The sequence below is a fragment of the Aspergillus melleus genome (genome assembly GCF_016097325.1).
Source record: "Aspergillus melleus strain CBS 546.65 chromosome Unknown contig1, whole genome shotgun sequence".
Lineage (NCBI taxonomy): Eukaryota > Fungi > Ascomycota > Eurotiomycetes > Eurotiales > Aspergillaceae > Aspergillus > Aspergillus melleus.
This window is the reverse complement of record NW_025763370.1, coordinates 4224691-4249122: the sequence shown is the minus strand read 5'-3', so window position 1 is coordinate 4249122 and position 24432 is coordinate 4224691. Positions and strand designations below refer to the sequence as shown.

At 47.6% G+C, this 24432-nt stretch overlaps 7 protein-coding genes across 7 annotated transcripts; 3 read left to right on the top strand and 4 right to left on the bottom strand.

The window, feature by feature from the left end:
• Positions 1-156: 156 nt before the first annotated feature.
• On the bottom strand, positions 157-1669 carry LDX57_001512 (cytochrome P450; the record flags this gene model as incomplete). The annotated part of the gene is made up of 6 exons (XM_046083157.1): positions 157-322; positions 414-662; positions 736-1091; positions 1143-1218; positions 1280-1345; positions 1404-1669. The coding sequence occupies 6 exons, from the start codon at positions 1667-1669 to the stop codon at positions 157-159; spliced, it is 1179 nt and encodes a 392-aa protein (XP_045939114.1).
• Positions 1670-1713: 44 nt separating this feature from the next.
• LDX57_001511 (uncharacterized protein) lies at positions 1714-2180 on the bottom strand (the record flags this gene model as incomplete). The annotated part of the gene is made up of 2 exons (XM_046083156.1): positions 1714-1871; positions 1922-2180. 2 exons carry the CDS (start codon positions 2178-2180, stop codon positions 1714-1716), a joined length of 417 nt encoding a protein of 138 aa, XP_045939113.1.
• A 1151-nt stretch (positions 2181-3331) lies between these two features.
• LDX57_001510 (bifunctional terpene synthase/polyprenyl synthetase family protein) lies at positions 3332-6145 on the top strand (the record flags this gene model as incomplete). Its single annotated transcript, XM_046083155.1, has 9 exons — positions 3332-3608; positions 3687-3709; positions 3772-4028; positions 4134-4935; positions 5001-5155; positions 5210-5373; positions 5433-5534; positions 5593-5738; positions 5825-6145. The coding sequence occupies 9 exons, from the start codon at positions 3332-3334 to the stop codon at positions 6143-6145; spliced, it is 2247 nt and encodes a 748-aa protein (XP_045939112.1).
• Positions 6146-15387: 9242 nt separating this feature from the next.
• On the top strand, positions 15388-16754 carry LDX57_001509 (bZIP transcription factor; the record flags this gene model as incomplete). Its single annotated transcript, XM_046083154.1, has 2 exons — positions 15388-15511; positions 15595-16754. 2 exons carry the CDS (start codon positions 15388-15390, stop codon positions 16752-16754), a joined length of 1284 nt encoding a protein of 427 aa, XP_045939111.1.
• Positions 16755-17393: 639 nt separating this feature from the next.
• On the bottom strand, positions 17394-18793 carry LDX57_001508 (uncharacterized protein; the record flags this gene model as incomplete). Its single annotated transcript, XM_046083153.1, has 5 exons — positions 17394-17414; positions 17484-17806; positions 17878-18069; positions 18139-18225; positions 18295-18793. 5 exons carry the CDS (start codon positions 18791-18793, stop codon positions 17394-17396), a joined length of 1122 nt encoding a protein of 373 aa, XP_045939110.1.
• A 1146-nt stretch (positions 18794-19939) lies between these two features.
• On the top strand, positions 19940-21985 carry LDX57_001507 (isoamyl alcohol oxidase; the record flags this gene model as incomplete). Its single annotated transcript, XM_046083152.1, has 5 exons — positions 19940-20014; positions 20070-20461; positions 20517-20721; positions 20795-21724; positions 21797-21985. 5 exons carry the CDS (start codon positions 19940-19942, stop codon positions 21983-21985), a joined length of 1791 nt encoding a protein of 596 aa, XP_045939109.1.
• Positions 21986-22574: 589 nt separating this feature from the next.
• On the bottom strand, positions 22575-24186 carry LDX57_001506 (fungal specific transcription factor domain-containing protein; the record flags this gene model as incomplete). The annotated part of the gene is made up of 6 exons (XM_046083151.1): positions 22575-22631; positions 22726-23311; positions 23432-23487; positions 23537-23568; positions 23618-23819; positions 23869-24186. 6 exons carry the CDS (start codon positions 24184-24186, stop codon positions 22575-22577), a joined length of 1251 nt encoding a protein of 416 aa, XP_045939108.1.
• Between the last annotated feature and the right edge of the window lie 246 nt (positions 24187-24432).

The window sequence follows — 24432 nt, the reverse complement described above, 5'->3', positions numbered from 1 at the left end:
GCAGGAAATGACCGCTGAGTCCTGACTAGGGAAGAGCCATTGTGGGTCACATGTGCACCAAATTCCAATAGGACTGGGTCGAAAACTAGAACCACCGCACCAACACAATCCTATCTTCCGCCCCTATCACCTTCTTCTTCCCCCTCACAGCTTCATCTACTCAATTGTCACCCTCACCCCCTTGGTCCCGAACTCCGGAACCCCTCCCACGTAGTCCCGCACCGGAACCACATCCGCCTCGACAGTTTCGAAAAGCTCCAGCTCCGGCGCCCCCGGGCGAAATAGAACCGCCAGCACCCAGTACATTTCAGCCAAGGCAAGACTATTTTTTGCGTGTTAGACAAAGTAAACCCAGAGTATGTGCCAGGGGTCCGAAAGCCCTTGAGAATGAGGCTTAAAGGAAGATCTCTTACTTCATGCCAATACACATCCTCGAACCCCGAGCGAAGGGAACCCAGTTCCGATTCATATTAAGGTGATGTTTGTTCTCTATCCACCGCTCCGGGAGGAACCTGGACGGCTGAGGGAATGTCTCTGGGTCGGAATGGAGGCTATGCGAGGACATGCCCACGGGGGTGCCGGCGGGGATCGTCCACTCCCTATACTGCAGCGCTTGATCGGGCGAGACGCGGGCGAGATGACGCATGACCCCATAACTTAGTCTGGTAAATAAAAATCCCTCGTATCAGCTATTGAATTCGAGTCTGAAAAGAGGGAGTTCATGGGAGATTGTACCTCAAACCCTCTTTGACGATCCCGTGCAAGTACGGCAACCTCTCCAATTCCTGCCAAGTGGGTCTCTTCGCAGGATACTCCGCCATGATTTCCTTCAGCTCCCCCCGGAGCCGCTCTCGCATCTGCGGATTGGACAGGACATGATAGAAGATCATGCTGAAGGCGCGGACTAACGTGGCGGTGCCCGCGCCGAACAGCTGCAAAGCCTCGCGGGCAAGCCGTTCGGTCTCACGCTCCGACTCGGGCATGTCACTGGAGAGTACGTGGCGGAAGACGGAGCTTCGGCCGGCCTCTTGTTGCACCTTTTCGGCACGAATCATGTCCTTTTTGGCCACAGTGATGTGATCGAAGGCGTACTAGTCTATGTTTAGCGGAGACGGGCTTGCAGAGAAAGAGGAACGGCCTACCTGATGCAAACTCTTGAACGCCGCGGCTCCCGGAGAAAAACGCATCACGAGTCCCCGCGGGATTAGTTGCGTGAGGCTGTATAATGCGTTAGGTGAATGAGAGAGAAAAGAAGAGAAGCAAAATTAGGAGTACTTACGAGATTAAATAAGGAAGTTGCATGAAAAGGTGCACCTGGTGCTGGTAGGTGTGGATCGTAATATACCTGCCAATTCTGCAGTCAGTAACTTATCACCAGTTCCAAGATGGTTGACGAAGCCTACCATTCCTTGCCGAACTCTGGGTGCCGGATCATATCAGGGGACTTCTCCGAGCAAATCTTTGTCACAATGTCACCAGTGAACGCAGCCATAACATGTTCCATTTGGATAGTCCGGCCTGATTTCCGGTATTCTTCGAGTCGATCGGTGAGTAACTGGATTTCATCCATTATCACCCCCTCAATCTGCGTGACACCAAGACGCGAGAAGAATGGATCGAAGTACTTGCGGCGGCGGCGGTGCAATTCGTGCCCCATAGTCATACCCATGGCGCCTTTGATCCAGTTAGTTATATCCTTTCCTGTACGACAAGCTAATCGTGGATGAAGAAGAGTTCCTTGCCGTCAAGTCCTGTCCCTTGTAGGGTATACCACTTCTCCGAACGGCGTGTGTTCGAGGCGACATAGACGGTGTTATAGTAGTCCGGGTCCTTGATAACAATCTCATAGGGATTGATGCGGATGATAGGACCTTTAACAGGAGGATTAGAATGGATTGAAGCTCAAACTTGGGTTACGTACCGTATTCTCTGTGCATTTTCTGAACCTCATGAATATACATTCCACCTCTGATGACATCGTGGTAGAACTCATACCAGCCGGTTGCAGCAGCAATCTTGGGCCCGGGGATTCGAGCTAACGGGTGCAGGTACAGGCGATAGATAACAAGGGACACGCTATACAGAGAAATCGCGGGGAGAAAGAGCCCGTATATTCCATACATGCTATAGAAATTGAAGAAGAGCGTCTGTACAGCCTGGAAATCGACTGAATTTGTCATCTTGTAATTGATTCTGAGGAATGGACTATAGATGGGATTTAGAGATTGGATTGAATCTCAGACCAATATACAACTTATACTTGTAGTAACACACACTTTCAAAGGGAAAATCTTTCAAGAAAAGGGGGTCTGTCGGAGGCAGGTAATGAGTAAGTACAACTATGTCTTCAAGGCAACCTTGGCCATCACTCCGCCTGCTTATGGTCATGGGGAATGAATTAAGTGTCTCCACATGGACATGGAATATACCAGTCACTCTAGTCGAATTGTAAACTCCGGAAATCCGTGCCTATAACACGTAGTATGTCCGGAGCCCAATTGTTTGCAATCTGTGGTACTGTGTGATAATGCATGATAATGCGTGATGCTGCGAGTGGTTCTCTATCACCACAGCCTGTACAGCAGGCAACGCTTCTCCAATTGATCACTGAGACATTGGGTACCTATACTGTCCAGGAAAGCCACGTTCTTGTCTGGACCTCAGCCAGCCCCAGCTGAGTATACCCGAGGCTGAAGTCAGCCAACAACTACCATTCTCCAGACTGGCGATGACAAACAAGAGACAGCTTTTCTTGCTCACGGGTCTCTCAGTTGCTGCATGTCAGCACCACTACCCTCTAGTTCATCTAGTCGCCTGGACGCGTCAACGCAAATCATCCCCATTAATTTGGATTATGACTGCTATCACCCTTGGGCCGCATTACCGAACACCAGACCATGTGATTCGAGTTCTATACAAGTGGGTGATAATAGAAGACTATGATGTCATCACTCTGCAACTCAGCTTGAGAATCACCGTATTCGAAGCCTCAGGAGACGCATGTCGAAGCACACATTCTATTCCTCCAACACATCAGTAGGAATGTGTATGTGTACTCATATATGCCGGAATATTCAGCTGGGTTCGGTAGTGTATGCCACTTTAGGATAGTTTATCGCACTATTGATGCCGAAAGGGAAATCATATTCATAGGACAGGATATAAATACAGTATCCTACTCTGGTCATCTCTCTATCTCCTCGATGTCACAGCACACATCTCATCCATTTCCCCAACCTGAGCCAGCTCCCCTAACACTTGGATACATTTTTTTCGTTCATCTCTGCCTCATTATCTTCTATTGCCTAATCTCCTTTCTTCTTTCTGGAGCATGGAGTTCAAATTCTCCACGGTGGTAGAGCCTAGCACCTATGAAGCCCAAGGGCTGTGCGATGGCCTCACCGTGAGATATCATAAGAACACCGAGCTCGAGGAAATCGATTGTCTGAGATGCCAAGAGCACTGGCGCGAACAAGTCGGACCGCTGGGGCTCTACAAGGGTGGATTGGGACACCCATGGAGCGGGATGAGCATTGCTATTCCTGAAGCCCTTCCAGAAAGACTCGGAATTGTCTCGTACGCGAATGAGCTTGCGTTTCTACACGATGGTGAGATTTGATGTCATGTCATGTCTTTCTTTTGCTTCCAGCTAGTAAACTGACAAGGCTTGGCGGTTCGCGGAGTAGATGTCACCGATATTGCTAAATACGTATGAAACTTCCCTCCCGTGCAGACACGATGAAAAAGAGTGGACTAACGATAAAGTACTAGGGCGACGAACATAACAACGATCTCAAAGCGGCATTCGATCAAGTGATCAGCACCGGAACTATAAAGCATGCCGGTTCCGGAAAGCGCGCGCTGCAGGCGTACGTTGCAAACAGGATGCTGAGCATCGATAAAGACCGCGCAATTACGTCCCTCAAAGCTTGGTCGACCTTCCTTGACAAAGCAGGACGACAGGAGGATTACCGGTTCAAGTCCGAAGACGAGTACCTGAAATACCGGGTTCACGATGTCGGGATGCTGTCAGTTCCTCCCTCCCTCTCTGCCTCTCTGTCCTTCTCCAACATTTCCCTACTCCTAGATTTAGGATATGTACTAGACTGGGACTAATCTAATATGAGATCTAGTTTCTGGTATGGCCTGCTCACTTTTGCGCAAGCGATCACCATCCCGGAGAATGAACTGGACACATGCCATCAGCTTGCCACAACTGCATACCTCCACATGGCGTTGGTGAACGATCTGGTCTCCTGGGACAAGGAACGCCAGAGCGCCGCCGCCTTAGGGAAAGATTATGTGACCAATTTCATCTTCGTTGCCATGGAAGAACATGGGATCTCCGAATATCAGGCCCAGGAACGATGTCGTCAGGAAATTCAAAAGGCGACCGTCAACTACCTGAGAGTCTTCGAGGAGATCAAAGCTCGCGACAACCTCTCCTCTGATACCAAACGGTATCTTGAATCGGTCTTGTACAGCATGAGTGGAAACGTGGTTTGGAGCTTCTACAGCCCGAGATATTACACTGACGCATCGTTCAGCGAGCGCCAGCTCGAGTGGATGAAGAATGGCATTCCCAAGGCACACAAGCCTGAGGGTGGTGCGTCCGGTCTAGATCAGAGTGAGTTGAACTTCGATCGCACAGTTAATGCAGATCACGCGATGAACACAAATGGCACCGGAAGCCATGACACTCTCAATGGAAATGGCACTGCCAACAGCCGGCACGCTTCAGTCCCGGGACGAAATACCAATGGTATTAACAACGGTGACACAAGCCTTTTGAGCGCTGTTATCACGCAGCACCTTTCGGGCCGTGATGGCTTCAGACTTGGGGATCATGACATGAAAGTGGAATCATTCGAACATGAAGGCCATGACATAAAGGAGGTAGAAACACCGCTCAAAGGGCAATGTCTTGAGGCGAAGGTAGGAAAACTACTGCTTTCTCCAGGCATGTCCAATTTTCTGACCGGAAAAATTCAATCAAACAGGTTCTACAGGCCCCATACGAATATATCACGGCTCTTCCATCCAAAGGAATTCGTGAGCATGCAATCGATGCCTTGAATGTCTGGTTTCGTGTACCTGCTGAGAAACTAGCCATAATCAAATCTATCATTACAATTCTTCACAATGCATCTTTGATGTCTGTTCTTTCTTCATTCTCCTTATCTCTAGTGACACATCTGACTGTTTGCAGGCTCGATGACTTAGAAGATGGATCGGAGCTTCGAAGGGGCAAGGCATCAACCCATATGATCTTCGGGCTGGGTCAGACAGTGAATTCAGCCAATTATCAGCTCATCTGCGCATTGCAAGAGGTCCAGAAACTGGAAGACCCAAAAAGCTTGCTCGTATTTACCGGTATGCGTCACAAATTCCCTCATGGAACCTGTGCACAGCTGATTCTTGTTATCTTGAAGAGGAATTGCACTACCTCTACGTGGGCCAGTCCATGGACCTATATTGGACCAGTAATCTTATCTGTCCTTCTATCAATGAATACTTTCGGATGGTTGAGCACAGTGAGTTCTGAGCTCCCCCCAATCGATTTTAAAGCACGATTCTAACCCAATGATTTAGAAACCGGCGGTCTCGTCAGGCTCTTTGGTCGCCTCATGGCACTTCACTCCACGAATCCCGTCAATGTCGATATGATTGACTTCTCCAATCGCCTCGGACGGTATTTTCAGACCCGTGACGACTACCAGAACTTGGTCTCTGCTGAGGTATGGGCCCGTCCATGTCTCCTGTTCAACCGAAACCCCTTTCCGTGTGGCGTACTTGGGAAACTGACCACACCGACCAAAAACAGTACACAAAGCAAAAGGGCTTTTGCGAAGACCTCGAAGAGGGCAAGTTCTCCCTTCCACTGATTCATCTCCTGAAAACCATGCCAGATAACTATGTCTTACGGAATGTCTGGATGCAGCGGCGCGTCCGCGGCACCGCTACGCGCGCCCAGAAAGAGACAATTCTGGACTTGATGAAACAGAACGGAAGCCTGCAGTTTACTGAGGACACGCTGGAGGTCTTGTACGGTCACATGGAGAAGGGTATCGGTGAACTGGAGCGCAAGTTTGGCGTTGAGAACTTCCAGTTAAGGTTGATTCTAGAGATGTTGCGCAACGGGTAGGTCAGAGGGTGCGCGCCCCGAGGGTGGGTGGGATGGGTGGGGGGCGTGCATCTTGGAGTACTCGTATTAATGGGTCAGTTGCGTTTGCTGTTCATCTGCTTTCTGCTAATTATAGCCTTCGCGTCTCTTACGACTCTATGTAGTCATCCTTCTTACTTTCGGTTGGAACATCCTCAAAGACTTCATAGTTGCCAATACTCATGTTTCACACCGGCTTGATTTGTAGTTTTTCCGTATATTCCGTTATCTTAGCTACGTACCTTCTGTTAACTTACTATCTAGACCTTCGCCATGATGCGGGCCGTTAGTAGTGTCAGAGTACCTACTTTATTATTCAGCCGGGGTGGTTGGTTCCAGATAGCCTTGTATCCGCAACGCGGAGCAGACTGCGGTAGGCTCACTATATAGACATACCTCGAAGTTAACCACGCATATGCATTATAGTCTTTGTAGGATTTTACTATATAGTGAAGTGGGCCAGGACCCTGAGACAAACTGGTTACCTGTGGAATTCTAGGTATGGGTATGACTCTTAACTAGACCAAAAAGCTCAGCTGGCTGATGGTCAATCGTCTACATTATCGACCAGTACAGTATACTATATAAGGAGCTACATCTAAGTACAGAAAGCTACGAGCCGGCCTCACGTTAAATAGATTGTAAGAGAAAGATAGGTTATATAATGAGACTATAGGTCTAAAATCTCAATAAAGAATATAACCATTCTGTCAAGGTGCGCTTGCTGGGTGGTTAGGATGTTGCTTGACCAAATGGGGGAACACGGGTCTTGGCGGCCTCAGGAACACAGCTGTGGCCGCGGTAGCTGAATAAGTGATTTCATCACCTTGCCCACCGATTGCTCAACCAATCGCTATATTGATTAAAATCGATCATACGAATGCATGTACTTCTCAACTAGCTTCAGCGTGAGCTCATATGGGAAGCCGAACACGACCGTCGATGCTCGCCGCCAGCGCAGAAGCAGCTCGTTAGTGCGATATATTGCGGCCATGCCGGTGGGGTAGAGAAAGATACCTGACGATGTAAATTGTTCACTCTGGAGAGGGTTGATCGACGCCCGTTTCAGCAAGTTGGCAATGCGTAAGCGCACCAAGACATCTGCTTTTGTGTCTACTAACTCATTGACACTGTCTGAATGGTCTTCAATTATAGAGTCTGTCCATTGTGCATATATACTGTTCAGGTGATGGCGCATGCTTTGAGCCAGTCATGATGAGATGCCTGTTTCCAGTGAGCCGCCAGAAGATCATGGCACTGGCGGTAAACTGTGTGGGACAGAATGCGATAAAGAACGATCGTGGTTGGCCAGCATCAGTTGGCTCATCCAGTACAAAGACCGCCGTCGTAACTCGGACACTGCCAGCTGCTCCCGGTTCCAGGTCAATAATCATACGATGACAGGCTAATGCATGATTTAAACTTGGAAATATCAGGCGCGTTTCATCTTGTTGCCCAAAAAGAGCCAAACAAGCGGTATTGGCCTACCCAGTACATTGGGAACCTCGATGTTAACAGATTTACTGGCCCGCAGTGCATATAAAAGTACATACTTTGACGACATCTGTGAGAAGGAAAGACCTGGGATATCCGTTCTGGTGTACACCTGTGACCCGTGGGTCGTGGGCAACCATCCCACGCATATCCTGCCATGTCGGCAGCTGCACTGAGACTGCATGGCGATGACTGGGTACTGGGAAACCAAGAGATGGAGGATGAGGGAGAGCTATAGGAGTTGACTTGTCTGGAACTGGCGGTAAAGAAGGCATGTTGAATGTCTCGCTTGTGATATGCGACTGAATACCGACTTTTGCCTTTGATTTACGAACCTGGCTAAGATAAATAGCTCTCGGGGCAAACTACCACTACGGCATAGACTACTCCTACAGCAGCTTACGACCACCCCTAACAGTTTCGGCCGAGATCCGCTAGAGTCATTTAGTTAAGATGAATAGCTCCGACGGTCTTGATTGAATGAGAACATCTCAGGGTAGGCTGCGGCAAATCCGCTCCGTTGGATGTCAAAGTCATATCCGCATCCGCAGATTGCGGATGTTGGATACCACTTCAACATCCGCATCCAACTGTTGGATATCCACGGACATCCAACGGATGTCCGCGAAATCCAATTATTATCCGCACTAGCATAAACTTCGCTAATTTAACTTATTTTAGCACTTCATGTGATCCTAATACAGCTGACCAAGCAATCGTTTTCCCGTCAGATTACAAATGTATCGGTATGTCATGGTTATTTGTGGTAGAATTACCATCTTATGTGATCAACCAGTGGAAATAATATGAAATATAAATAAATTCAAGAAGAGATTATATTCTCCTAGCTATATGTGATATTTTAACTCCCAAACGATATACTGAATGGTTGTATTTTTGATTTATCGGTGTGATGGTTGTCGTTATTTTGATTGCTATGAAAAATGTATATTTTGGTGAGTGAACATTAGTGAAGATTCTATGAAAGAAGACCATAAAAAAACATTACGCCGAATTTACTATAATCAAACTAAATATTCCTAGATATAGAATCTTTAGAGCTTAAAGAATTAGAAAATGCAATTTTATTAGTAGATTACAATATAAAAATATAGTGAGAACATGATATATTTATTGAAATTGTTGGACTTGATGATTTTGAATTTGCTCAAATGTGAATAATAGTTGGATATCCGCGAATATCCAACAAATATCCAACAGATATCCAACAGATATCCAACAGATATCCAACAGATATCCAACAAACATCCAACAGACATCCAACAAATATCGACATAGAAACGTAATAAATCTTCTAATCCAATCAAAAACCTAAATAGAATACCCTGCTCGACTACCTTATTGGTCATTATCTATACTCAAATGAGAAATGTGATATATCAATATTTTATATTCTAGTCGCGTTCAGATCACGGTCGCGCAAGCTACACCTAATAGTTGAGCATCCCCCAGATCTTTCTACCCTGATCACTTCAGTAAGTATTCAAATTCTGCCTTTCCTATTTCTCCAGTTATACTCTATATCTTACTTCCTCCCTTACCTTATCACTATGCCTCGATCCCAATACTCAGAAAGTCAATACCCAATATTTCAACATGCTGAGTCTTTTCTTGATCCAGATATTCTACAATCAAATGACTTCCTTGACTTCTCAAGCCAAACAGATCAGACTATAACTTCCTTTTCTGAACACTCTCTCCCACCTATACAACCTCGTTTTACTGTTCGTGCCCCAAAATCACTTCGTCGTGTCGACAAGCATCTCCAAAAGCATTGAATCCTCTTTAACGACAACCTAATTGACCCTAATATGGAAAGCTCCCGGAAGAGTTTTGTTGAGTGGTGACTAAAGACAGAATTTAATAAAAAAAAAGACTTACAGAAATCAATTCAATGGCAAAGCAAGCAAAAAACATCTAATGTTTAAAATTGCTTTGATCAAGTCGCACATGAGAAGACTGATGAGCCTAAGGTAATGTGTAAGCGCTGCCAGGCTGTTCTTGTTCATCCAAGTCATCGTCGGGCAAAGACGTCTCCAATGAAGATACATTTGAAAAGCATTACATGTGCGAAGCCTTCAGACTCAAAGAAGCAGAACATTGATCAACTTCTACAGAATATGATTTGTCTTTCCCTCTGACCTAAGCTCTCTAAACTAATAAACCTTACTTTTACTTCACATATCGTTAGCCGCATGCGCAGATATCTTCTTCATTCAATCAGTCAATCTTTCAACAAAAGATTCTTGAATTCATAACTACTGCCCGGCTTCCATTTCAAATCATTGAACATGCTAGTTTCTGAAGTCTTCTTAATTACTCTCAAATCGCGGAATCAAAGCTCAATATTCCCTCTGCCCGAACAATACAACGACTTCTTGATACATCAATGAAAGTTCAGCAACAAAAGATACTCAATAAATTGCTAGATAAATGCCGAATCTCAATTGCGTTTGATTGCTGGACATCTCCATTTAAACAAGCATTTATGGCAATCACTGAATATTTCATTGATCAAGATTGGAACTATCATGAAGTACTACTTGGGTTTGAGCATCTCCACGGATCACATACTGGCAATAATCTGAGTAATATTGTTGTTTAGATTCTACAATACCATAGAATTGCCGACCGAGTGTTATCAATCACAATTGATAATGCTACAAACAACAATATCATGATGAATGGTATCCAGAAGACAGTCCAGTCCCTTCTCCAATATGATACCTCTGTCTTTCGAGTACCCTGTATTGCTCATGTAATTCAGCTCTGTCTACAAAAGCTCCTTGAAAAGCTAAAGACCGCATCCGAGAATGATGAAGCCAAATCAGAGTAGTCAAATGAACAAAATTTCGATCTACAGACAAAGTGTTTTGCTCGTTCAATTGTAACTATCCTTAAAAAGGTTTCTTTAATTCGATTCTCTTCTAATGAATTTAACTAATCACTACTACAGATCCGAAGGGTTGCTGTATTTATCAATGCAAGCCCACAGCGCCGTAAGACATTCCTAGGATTACAAAAAAAGGAGCCAAAGATTGTTCCAATTCAAGATATACGCACGCGCTGGAACTCAACTTTCTTGATGCTTTCCCATGCACGGAAGTTTCAATCTTACCTTGATGAGTATTGCACTACAAATCAATATATCCAGTTTAAGCTTAATAATGAGGAATGGCGTCAGGTTGAATATCTTCTGTTAATTACCAAATCTTTTTTTGACTTTACCAATGTCTTATCAAAGACTAGAGACTGCACAATACACCACGTCTTTAGCATTTATAACAGATTCTTTACCCACCTGGAAGAGGCTGAAAAGAAGTTAAGGAATAAGCGTGTATACTGAAAGAAAAACATGCTTCAGGCACTTCAACTGGCACAAAAAAAGCTCTCTAAATATTACAGTGAAACTGATGATAGTGCATATGATACAATCTGTGCATTGACAACAATTCTATACCCATCAAAGAAACTACGATACTTTGATAATGAGGATTGGAGAGGTGATGAGATTGATTTCATGAAACAATATCAAAACACATTTTGAAATGAATTTATAGTTTATCAGAAACAAGCTCAGAGAAAAGCTCACCAACCAGATACTTCAAAGAAGATTAATGATATAGAGAATGAAGAACTTGCAATACTTTGTGACTCGCAACAAAATACACTCCTTACCGACGAATTTGATGGCCAGCAAGATGAGATTACACGATATCTATCGAAAGGTGAATTACTTATTGATTTAATCTGTCTACTGCATCTAATAAAAAATTAGGGCTCAGTAAGAGAAATCCACGTGTTTACTGAAAAGAACATGAGCAGGAATTCCCAGTGCTTGTCAGAATTGCACGAGATATTCTCTCAATTCCTGCCAGTGAAGTAAAAGTAGAGCGTTTATTCAATTGTGTTCGTGATATCTGTCATTATCGCCGTGGACAGCTGAAGCCAGACACAATCAAGGGTCTAATGTTTCATCACTTTTCATCTAAATTTGAGCTGAAACAGGCAGAGATTGAAATAATTAAAGAATATCTCTCATTTAGTGAAGCTGCTATGCTTGATCAAAGCCGTCTATCTCCACCATCACTTGAGTTTATAGAACCGATTAGTGACAGTGAAGAGGAAGGATATCAAAAAAAATTACAAGAAGAAAATCAATAAAAGATTTCTGATAATAATATAAATGAACTGACGATCTCTCGCTCCTCAAAGCGGCCGGTGAATAGTTTAGATCTGGAAGATAGTGTCCTGTTCGAGGAAACGGCATTTAATGATACACAGATCCGAACAAGAAGAATTCGAAAGAAACCACGACTACCAGACGAATTCGAGATAGACAAGCCATAATATAACTATATAATATGCTGAATGGAGCAGTTGAAGAGTGAACTAATGCGATATATCATTAGAAATAATATTTGTATCACGAATATGTAATTAATTCGATAATACATAACGCGGGTCATACAGAATATTATCTTAAAATCTGCATAAGATGTGCATGTCGAATCAGATCACGAGACTTGGCATGTTTGTATTGTTTTCAAATCCGCTGGATATCCGCGGATATCCAACTTTTTGAAGCCTAAATCCGCATCCAATCCGCGCGGATAGTTGGATGTCAGAATCATATCCATATCCGCAATCTGCGGAGCGGATGCGGAGCGGATTTGGATTTTCGCGGATGCTGCCGCAGCCTATCTCAGGGTCATATCCGAACTGGGGGGATCCCGGCCATATTGTTTGTTCGCTAAGTCAAAGAGAAGGACACCGACTGGGCTAGCAGGCAGGGGTGCTTGAACACTCACAAAGGATGTTCGGTCATTTTGAATGTTGGGTTAATGACGGCTGGTTTACTGTAAACATCGGATCCAGATGTCCGAGGTGCATAAGCCGTCGGACATAAGCCATTAGCGGGGATCAGTGGGGCGGTCAAGACCCGTATCAATCATATCAATCAGGGGTTCACTGATAAGCCCTCCGTAACCAATACTGACCCCAGACTCTTTCTTTGTTTACGCAGTCGAGTTGCACCAAGTAAATCGGTTGCAAATGCCGGCTAATCACGACAAGAATGTCAGCCCACCAAAGAACTGAGTCTCCGGAGCCCGCCTCATCCGTGCTCGGAGCTGCATAAGACGCTAATCCCCGAGACACTGTTTGCTCCTCTGTAACCTTTGAGCGGCATGGGTGTGACTTGGTGAGATTTTTTCCGTGCCTCTATCTTTCCTTCCAGTTCGTCACCTTTTTTTTCTTTCCCCCCCCGCGCCTGGACTTTTCAACAACACGGGGAATGGACATGGAGAGAAAAGAGACAGATCAAGAAGGTCAAAGAGTCGAGGAAGCCGACATAGAGAATGTCGGAGATGGCACAGATGTGGCAAAAGGCGATCTGGAGAAAGGTCTCTCCCACAACAAGAATGTCTCTGGTAGTGGAGAAGCTTCTTGGGACGAGGCATTTCTTGTCACCTTCGGCCAGAATGATGCCTAGAACCCCTTTAATTGGACCAAGAAGCGAAAATGGGGAGTCACCGCGGCCGTCTCTGGCACGGGATTTGTCCGCATCATGATGTCAACGGTATGATCCATTCCAAGATTGCACGAGGCGCGGTGTACTGATGAGCAATCCGCAGATGATGGCGCCGGCAATTAGTACTATGGCAGAAGAGTTGCATATGTCTATTACCGAGTCTAACATGGCATTATCTGTCTACCTTTTAGCGACAGCGTTTGGACCACTCCTTATCGGCCCCTTATCCGAAATCTATGGAAGAAAATCAAATTTCCACATAACAAATATTTGGTTTCTAATCTGGAATTTTGTTTGCGGTTTTACCCATTCTAAGGGTCTACTCATATCCGCTCGTCTTCTCGCCGGATTTGGTGCTAGTGCGGTGTACAGTTTAGGATACGGCGTGCTAGGAGATGTGTGGTCAGCGGAGCAGAGAGGACAGTCACTCAGTCTATATTTACTTATTCCCTTAACAGGATCGGCTGTTGGACCAATTGTCAGTGGTTTTATTGTTAAATATTCCACTTGGAGATGGATGTTCTGGTCAACAGCTATTCTCCAACTCACCCTCGAACTCTTCTCTTCGCTGTTATTCCACGAGAGCTATGCACCACTTCTTCTCCGTTGCCGAGCCGAGAAATTGCGCAAAGATACAGGCGATTTGCGCTACCACGCGGCAATTGGGATACGCGAAGCAGGTCTTTCAACCCTTGGCAAACTAGGTCATAGCTTATCTCGTCCCTTGCGTTTGCTGGCATTCCATCCAACTATTCAAATGCAGGCTATTCTTGAGGGTATTGATTACGGCCTACTATACTTCGCCCTGAGTTCCTTTTCCGCTCTTCATATTGCAGCGTATGGTGAATCGGTCGAAATATCCGGACTTCACTATATAGCTATCTGCACTGGTGAGATCGTCGGCTCTCAGCTCTGCGGTCCTCTCATGGATTATGCCTATCACCGACTGCCCAGTATTACTGGCAAAACCCAAGTACCTGAGCTTCGTATACCACTTTTACTCCCCGGAGCTCTGTTTACACCGATCGGCTTTCTTCTCTATGGTTGGGCCGCGCAATATCACCTTTTTTGGGTTGTTGTCGACATCCGCGCAGCCTTGTTATCCCTCGGTATGCAAATATTTGACACAACACTGCATGCATATGTTATGGATTCTTACCCCGAGCACGTCAGTTCGGCATCGGCTGCAACTCAGGTGTTAAGGAGCTTACTAGCATTCGCGTTCCCATTATTCTCTAATAGCCTATACGACGCGCTCGGATATGGGTGGGGGAACAGCTTGTTGGCGTTTTTATCAATTGGCATCGCGCTGCCCGCGACTGGCATACTTTGGCGCTGGGGTGCCAAACTGAGAGGTCGGCAGCAGTCCAGCTATTGAGACGGCACTACTTTGGTATGCTTTATTGCATGACCAACGCAATTGCAGAATATCTTCGGTTTGTGCCACTTCTCTACTCCCGGTTTAACGGTTCCGCTATTTATTTATCGATGTAATTGCAAGCCCAGGGTTTTAGAGCCTTCGCCAACTTGAAGGTGCTATCTGAGTAAATTTCAGGATACTGGGGATTTAATAACATTCTCTCGGTAGTGCATATTGGGCTTGCTCCTATTTTCCAATAGTTCTTTGAAAGGGGGGAAGGGGGCTCAATCTAATAAAATAGAAACTGCGATCTCGTAGTAAAGCCCATACATTGTCTTTTCTAATCCCTGCGATCATCAATATAACAACTGCCTTTTCCTCGATACACGGTTTTAGTAGGTACTCAATCAGCATGAACCCGATCTGAGTGAACTTATACCTACCATCAGTTGGACAGTATCGAATGACCAGGAAAGGAGTTCTGTGGCCGCGGTAGATATGCACTAGAATAAGCCCTTACTAAGTAAGGGTTGACCCTTTTTAGTGCAGTGGCAAAATTCAACAAGTTCCTTTATGGCCCTGGCGAGTACACAGTAGGATGCCGCTTGACCAAATGAGGAAACACGAGTCTTGGTGGCCTCAGGACACAGCGCATGAGCACGTGATCAACGCCAAGACAGCGCAGTCGGTCGCAGTCGTCCGCTGGAGACAGGCATTTAGGCATCGAGTGGAGGCATCCGCCGCTTGCTCCACACTTTCCCCATCTTTTGTCTCTGCAGCCATCTGGACGAGAGGAAACCCTATACAGAGTACGTGATGCCACGAGACACAACCCAAAATGATGCGCAAAGCGAAAGTACAAAGAAGGAGAAACGGAAACCCGTTCGCCGTGACCCCGAGAAAAGGCGTCAACAGAACATTCGTGCACAACGCAAATACCGTGAGTACACTGAAAGTCACACATGAACGGGCGATTTGCGCGATCGTCTGCGGAGAGAGGACTAAGACTCTGTTCGCCTCCAGGTGAGAAGCTTCGCGAACGAATGGAATCCCTCGAAACGCTTGCAGCATCGCTGGCGCAGAAATCTCCGACGAGCGATACAATCCAATCCGCACCGAACTCGGGTTATGATGGATCGGACATATCGAATTCCTACCCATTGACGGCCACTCCCAAAGACTGCCAGCTTGCCTTTTCCCAGTCTGTCGATACGGCATCAAACTACCTGAATATCTGGGACCCTGCGACAGCACACTCGATATTTTCGGACAATACTCTTTCATCACTAAGCGCCTGGAATTCTGCAACCTGCGATCAAACAACACATTTCTCATCATCATCGCTTGTGGTCTCGGACCCCACGAAGCAAGTACTGTCACCCGAGCCTTCCGTTTTGGCACCGAGTGTTTCTCCGACGTATGTCGACCCGTCAGCTCTCGTTCATGATAAAGAACAGACCGGCCTTGATCAATCCTGGACGACTACCACTGTTGAATGCAATTGCTCTGGCCCACATTTCCAGGTCCAAACGTGTTGGCCCGGAACCAACGGCCCTACTGAGGTTAGGATACTCAGGGTCGGATCGCTCGCCCCCGCACCAGATTTATATGCCAACCATCTCCGTTTAGACACGATGTGCACATTGGCAGCGATGGATACGCTTAGACTGCATGTTGGCCTTACTGAGGAGATGGTGTGTGCCGAGGAAAGCCCCTCGCCCTTCTATCGGTCGATGAGAACGTGCGCGGATAACGCGGCCAAGGACAACATGATCTCCACAGTGCAGAGGATATTCAAAACTCTCAAGCCAGACTTGAGGCCAAGTAGTGAACAAATTACTGTTGAGCATCCTCCATATATCGATGTCCTTCCATTCCGAACGCTGCGAAAGAATCTCATTCTGCGTCAACAAGAGGTGGACGAAGATGGATTTCTCCGCGATCTCCTCACCGGCTTAGTATGTTGGGGAGGAGCAGGCCTCGGGAGAAGGGACCGAAATGCCTCCACCGGATATACATCAACCGGTACTCCTTGGGACAACCGCAGCTGGGAAGCAAAAGTATGGTTTCTCAAGAAGTACTGGTCTCTCTTAGGGGGTGAAGACGGAGAGCTTGTACGGCAGAGTGAGTGGTGGCGCAGTATCAGAGGCGAAGACCCGCTGGAAATAGAGCCCATTGCATGAAAGACCACTTGTTTATATTCTGCCTACCGACTACACGCGCCTATTACATCTTCAGCAAATTGAGCATCTTTCTCGCAGTGAAGTTGCCCTCACCAAACTTCAGGCTCCTTCCTCATAGTCGGCAGCATCTCTCCCTGGCCTCATGGCTAAATTTGCCACCAGACCGTATCTACACGAAGGTCGCCCGCATTGGATCATCTCTCGGCCGGCTCTGGATACGACTCATGGTATCTGCTGAATAGCGACCCTACACCGCGTGAAATTACAGACCGGTTATCCAAAGAAAACCAGGTCCTGATCAGAACCGGTACAATCACTTCCGCCCAGTCACTACCTTATACTTGCCGTACTTTCATCATGATTATCTTTACTAACAGATTATGTGCTCAAGACGAGTTGCGGCCCTTAATAGTGAAATTACCTTAAAAACGCACCAGGACCGAAAAATGAGTGGACATTTATTATGATAAAAAGCAACCGCAAATTCTAACTAGGGTATAACGCAGCATGCCAGAGAAATCGCTCATTAAAAGCAAGACCACAATCCCAATAATAATATTATACAGTAAGCTTCTGCAGACCATCCTTTCTAAACTCCAACCCACGACAACCTCTTATTAGACAAGAAATAGAATTCGTTCACGACGTAGTTACCAGGCTCTATACCACGCGTTAGCGTCTGTCACCTTTGAGAACAGCGCCTCATAAGATTAATAGGAAGCAACTTACAAATTCTTTCACCATTCTAATCTCCCCAGGTCTGTCATCATCCGAAACACTTCCTCTTGACTCAGAAACCTCTTTTCCCTCTAACTGCGCCTGCTTCCCGCCCGTAATGTTTGTATCCCGAGCATGTAGCTCGTAGTCCAGGTTTCGATAGACCTGGCGTTCCTGTAGCGGCAAAGGAAGCGGCACATCAGACCAGCTGGATGGTCTTAGGGACTTTCGCTTCGAGCCTCCACTCCGGCTATATCGCGATGTGTACCGCACCGAGGACCCGGAGTCGCTAGAGACGAAGATCTTGAAAGGTGGGAGACAGCCAACTATTATTGCTTTATGTTCGTTGGGTTATCAGTATCGGTGTTTACTTGGCTACAGACGGCAGGGGAACGGAAGGACGTACAAATAGATGACTCAGTGACACTCCAGATCGCGACACCCGCGATGTCAGAGTACGCTTTGCCGCTGATTAGGACGGCGCGCACGATAGCTGCTGCGATGATTATGAGACCGAGACTGAAGACGACTCCGAAGCCGAGTTTCTGGCGTCTAGTGATGCCTGTGTTCCAGATGATGCTGAGTCCGATCGCCATGACTTTCCATCCCCTTCGCGTTAGTTACGCTTCTGTGTACATGATGGAAAGGGTGGTGTCGGGGGTTGTACTCATGATGTCGGTGATGATATCTACCGTTGTACTGAAGCAGATGGTGATGAACGCGCTGTGTTGATCGTTCTGTTTGCTGCATTCCCCTGTGCCCATTATAGTTAGCCCGTGGACCTGCAATTATCCTCAAAGCACACGTTTATATGCACACCCACCAAAATGAAAATAATCCTGCGGCGGATGACAATTCAACGCTGACAACAACCAACACACCGTATACGCGGCCGTCGCAAACGTCCCAACACCACAGCACGCCCAGCGATACCTCGGAAGGCCCTCCGTGAGCATCCAGAACAACGCCAGAAACGAGCCCTTAATGCTCCACAGCACCGACCAAAATAACCCAATGATTGCAAACTCGTACCGCACGTATTGATTGCCATGGTAGTCGATCTCCGGCCCGGTCGGCGTCAACGCTGTATAGTAGAGATGTGGCGCCTGGATCGTCTGAAGGGCCGCGTTCGTGATGAGGAACGCCAGCGCAAGAAGCACGAAGTAGTCGTCTGCTAGCAGCCGGTTCATGCGTCGCATCCGAATTACGATGCGCGTGCTCGCAAGCAAGATACCCAGAGCGACGCCGACCCAGGTCACTGCGATGAGACCCCGGGCGGGAAGATGACTAGCGACGCCCTGGGGAGAGTCGGTGCTACTCATAATGTGTGCATCGGTTAAGTCGAGCAGAGATCGACAGGGTGTCGTGGCATGACGAGGTTAGATATCGTGAGAAGACACGAAGAGAAAACAAGAGGAAGAGGGACTCTCGGGCGCAGGACTCGATTTTACTGTGCTGACATGGCAGCATGGTCTATGGCGCATCCATCGGTTCCGAGATGCTGCAGATGCGTGCTTCCAGAGGCCTTCGAACGCATGGGTGGATTGCAATCCACGCGATCCAAGACCGAGCTATTACTGCTCGACGGGCGATGGGGGCGTTTCACAATCATTGCCCCAACGGATGAGATGGGGGTGTACAGAGCTGGATTGGTTGGGTGGCATGATGGGCTGCATTAGATTGGACGCTAAAATCTGACAGCGTTCTCTATTCTATCCTGTATTTCTTGGCTCTCCTTCGTGTTTGTCCTGAAAGTTCTTTTTCGCCCCGGTTCGACTTAGGGTTTGGGGGTCACGGGGTGAGGTGAGAATACTTTGGCCTCAAGTCTCGTGAATAACCTCGTCTCCAGGTCTTTCACCCCCGATATCATCAACAGAATTCTCCGAAAATGTCAACAGGCATCCCCTCGTCCCGTCAATGATAACAACAAGGACGCCCAATTGCTAATTGGTCCAACCATGTGGGCCACGGATCTCCCCCCCAGCAACTAGACCCCGAGACTAGGCACTAATATCCACTTGCTTTTTGAAGTTAACACAAATGACACCCTGCCAAGCGTTCTCACCACTCGTTATGAAAGCCGCCCGACAAAGGATTTTCAAAACGACCTGGCGGAGTCATCCGGCTGCAACTGCGGTGCCTGGTCTCCCTCTCAGTGCATAACGCTAAAGCTGCTTTCGCCCCATCGGTTAACGATCCGGAAGCGCCGGGTGAAATCGCCCTTTTCCAATCTGCCAAGGAGACGGTTGAAAAACTAATATATGTTAACATGCATTTAATATCTGGGCTGGAGATTAAGCCCGCCTGGCCTCCAAGCGAGGAGTTTGATTCCATCATTAATCGCTGGGTTTCGCCCGCGCAAATGAATAAGTAATCGTGTAATTCTCCGGAAACTGCATATCTTCCAGCTGTCTCATGATTCCACTGACGGTGTATGGAGAAGCCATGACTGTCGCTGATCCAACGCAATGACCAAGATCCTCCTCCACCTGCTCGCCCTAATCGGGCTGAGCTCAGCGTCCTTCCCCGGATCCTGCAAATGCGTAAGCTAGTCCTGGCCCCCTTTATAACAACAATTCAATAATTCATGCCCCAAAGACCCCAGGAGACTCATGCTGGCCATCCCTGGATATATGGAATGCCTTGAATGCTTCAGTATCCGGCAAGTTGGTCCGCAACACCCCGCCGGCGATATCATGCTACCCTGGAGCCTACTACAACGAGGAAGAATGCGCCTCTGTCCAGGCGCGATGGTACAATTCTACATTCCAGTCTCTCGAGCCTATCGGGTATGTCTACCCGACAGATGATCCGTGTCCGCCGGTCGATTTGAGCGCTGGGGAGAAGCCTGGGAACTGTACCCTTGGCCCGGCACCTGTATATACGATCAATGCGACGGAAGTGGATGAGCTAGTAACGGGAATGAAGTTTGCAAGGGAGAATAATGTTCGGTTTGTGGTGAGGAACACGGGACATGATCTTTTGGGCAAGTGAGTTTGTTCTCTTTCGGCCTCTCTTGGCGATATCTCTGACTTGACACCGTAGGTCGGAGGGATACGGCGCACTGCAGGTGTGGATTAAGTACATGTATAAAGGGATCTTAATCCAAGACACGTATACGCCGTCCCAAACATGCAAAAAGTCGAAATGGAATGGCACAGCGATAACAATTGCCGGGGGCTATATCTGGGATGACGTTTACAAACTCGCGTTTCCACGCAACCTAACGGTTGTTGGTGGAGGTGATCCGGTAAGTGATACTTTCGCAATGATTTAATAGACCTGAGTTTGTCAGAATATATTGATAACACGGAGAGAAACAGACTGTTGGTTGCATCGGTGGCTACATCCAAGGAGGCGGACACTCGCCAGCAAGTCGTGACTACGGACTCGCAGCCGACCAGATCCTCGAAGCCCAAGTGCTCCTAGCCAACGGCACCACCGTCACTGCTAGTCCGTGCCAGAACTCGGACCTGTACTTTGCCATTCGCGGTGGAGGGGCCGGAACTTACGGCATCGTCACCTCAGCCACTGTCAAAGCCTACCCATCGAAGCCGGTAGTGGCTCAATCCCTCACCATCTCGCCTTTGTCAGACAATCTCGACTCTCTGCTGGAAGCAGTGACCGATATCCACGCTGCGTACCCACATATCTCAGACGCCGGATTCTCCGGCTACGGCACCTGGTCGATTAACAGTCCCACCCCGTTCTTTGGCAACTCAACGGTCGGCTATGTGCATGCCATTGCAGCAATGGGTGTTTCGCCCTCTGTAGCAAAGACGTCATTCGAGGCGGTTCTCAAGACATTGAAGAAATACAACGGCACTTCCCTCTTCATCACGGTTACCTGGTTCGAATTCCCCAGCTACCCAACTTACTACAATGCCATGTCTGGCGCGCAGATCTCTGGAGGCAGCGCCAACTCGGCCTTGACATCTCGCATGTTTGATAAGAAGGCCCTAACCGCAGACCGCACGGCCTTGCGTGAAATGATTGGCGTTGTGGCCGGAACCCACGACGAATCGACAATCATGAGCATTGAGCTAAATGGCGGAGGTCAGGTTTTCAAGCACGACCCGCTCTCAGGACTTAACCCGGCCTGGCGATCCGCGTATATGGTGGAAGTCGTGTCGAGGGGGTGGTCAAACGACGCAGATGAGGAGACTGCGAAGGCCGTAAAAACCGACATCTCGTACAAGAAGAACTGGGCTATGCGGAGGCTGACTCCCTTTATGGGGAGTTATTTGAATGAGGTGAGTCTTTTATTGGTCCCCAAATGACCTGTTTCCCTTGCCCCTAGAATGAGTGTTTACTGATGATCACAGGCGGACCGGAATGACCCGCTCTGGGCGACGGACTTCTATGGCACACATTATATCCCCTTGACAATGATCAAAAAGAAGTATGATCCGGAGGATTTCTTTTATTGTCCGACGTGCGTGGGCAGCAAGGCCTGGTATCAGAAATTCTTGCCACATAAGAACTACGGACCGCTTTGCTCGACGGGACTCTGATGGGGATGGACAATTCCTGGCTATATACACACTTATAGATCCGGACATATCACCTACGTGACACAGAATCCTGACATTGTCGAGTTGTTCAGCTCCTGCATTTCGAAATCCCATAATACCCAAGGCTAGTTAGTCTAGCTATCAGCAAACCAAAGTAGGCGGAGGGAATGTACCCAGTCAAACTCCGACCCTCCCAGTACGTCATATACTAGACCCATTGGAAACTCCTCTGTCTCTGCACGAGTCACAGGCTCGTACGGGAATGCCCCGTCAGGACTTCCGAACTCAATCCTACACTCTTGCGGCCACTTCGAACCAAGTAACTCCAGCATTGCTGCAAGTATTCCCTCCGCTCTTGACGCTTGGACGAATGTAGATTGCGAAGTTTTGCACGCCTGATGCAATCCCTGTAGTAGGTCAATCAAGCCTCGATCAACAGGATGCTGTGCCTGTAACCGGCAAAGAATATCAAGGGATACCACCATAGCTGCAGTCAAACAATCAGAGATGATATGTGAGAGAGGGAACCAAACCCTGTTGTGCTGCTTTGCTCGCACCAAAATGTGCTGAAACAGCTCCTGTTGATAATCTAGGATTTGCCGTGCAGCGTCGAGGCAAGCCCACCGAAACTGGTCATATCGGGTTTCTGATCTCGCACGAAGTAAATATTGTCTGTGTAGAATGCAACGCGCAACCTGGATGGCCATCTCAGTACCGCAACGCTGAAGTGTAATATCCACCTCTCGCACGTCCTCGGTGTTGATGCCAGATGTCGATAAAGAAGGGGGCTGCATTTGGAAAGCTGGGGAAAGGCGGCTCCTCACTTCGTCGATCTTAGCGTTCAACTCTATTGTCTTATCGTAGGAAAGAGGTTCCATGGAGGACGTTGCTTGGAGAATCTCTCCAGCCACCGTCACGATCCGTTCGATCGAAAGAGTCTTCGCAATTGGGGTACTTTCTGTTTCAGGACCCGGAGGGGGCAACACTCGAGTATTGGGCCCAAAATCTTGATCGAGTAGGTTAAGGGGTAGTGCTGTATCCCCATGCCCTTTCTGAATCACGGTTGGAAGTCCATATTGCCGTGATAAGACCGAGTCCGTGACTCGGAGGAACAGCCATAAGCGACGGCGCATTTCCCCTTCGAACACAGAGATGTGAGGGTAGTGTCGAGAGTCGCGGTGGTACCCCATTAGGACTGCTAAGCGTACTGCACACGCGACAAGAATGGAATTGCCTGATTTTGCGGTCGGGTTCTGAAGATACTCATTGTCCAGGTACATCACCAAAGCCTCAGGCTTGTATCGACCGGGGATGGTGTAGTTACAGCTGGTGAGGCATATCGCACAGTGTGTGTGATATAAAACACAGGATCTTGTGTCTTGAAAGGACGAGCTGCGTGGATTTGTCTGGCATTGCATCCACAATCCACAGGCGAGGACGCCATACAAAATGGCGAGCCAAGGAATGGAAACGTTCAGCGGATCCGCCCAGAATTCCTCGTACTAGGGCAGTCAGCTTCATCTATTGCCAACAGAGGCATAGAGGGCTTACCTCCTTGTAAAAATTTGGTGTGTGAATGAATACTGGAGATAGGTCAGCAAGGGTTGATTTAGCAGTAATAGATAGTCCTACTCAATGAAGTTTCACCCGACTTGAAGTATTGCGCTACCAGCGCGTCCGCTGTATTCCGCGGTGGCGTAGCATTGAGCAATATCTTGATGTCTGTGGAAGCAGACATACCCAACAGTAACTCTGGGCCTCTATTGCTTCGTTCCACAACATCGATAGGGTCTGCGACTGCCGCATGACCACCGTTCTTTCCAATTCCCTCAATCTGCAGGGGTTAGCACAGTTTGCAAAAGACGAGAAGAAAAACCACGAACCTCACTCAAAATCGCCCTCCAATGACCAGAGTTAACATATTGCGTACCACCGTGGCCCGAAAATATGACCCCAGGCACATGGGAGGATCGCTCCCGGACATCGCGGATGGAGCTTCTCCCACCAGAATCGGCGTCAGGCGTTGATTGTCGTTCCAGCCGTTGAACCTTCTCTTCTAAAAACTTCAGTCGATCATGGAGATCTTTGGTGGAATTGGACAAGTTCACACGTTCCGTATCATAATGACAGACCGGGCCCTGGTTGCGCTTGATACAGTTGTCGCAAGGATACTGACGATTGCATTTCAGCCTACCAAACATGGTCAGTACATGCGTGCAGAGTGGTGCAGATACTTGGCACTTGACTTTCTCGTCCTACAGAACGTGCACGAGAATACAACTCTCGGCTTTTGATAGCGCCTCTTTCGATCAATATGCTTGTGTAGCGCTTTTGAGTGGACATCCGCGACGTGGCTCGGAATGAAATGTGGAGTCGGCCCACTTGCTCCGGAATCCCCGGGCATGTTGTGCAGGTCCCAACGGGATTATACTTCGATAATGAATGCA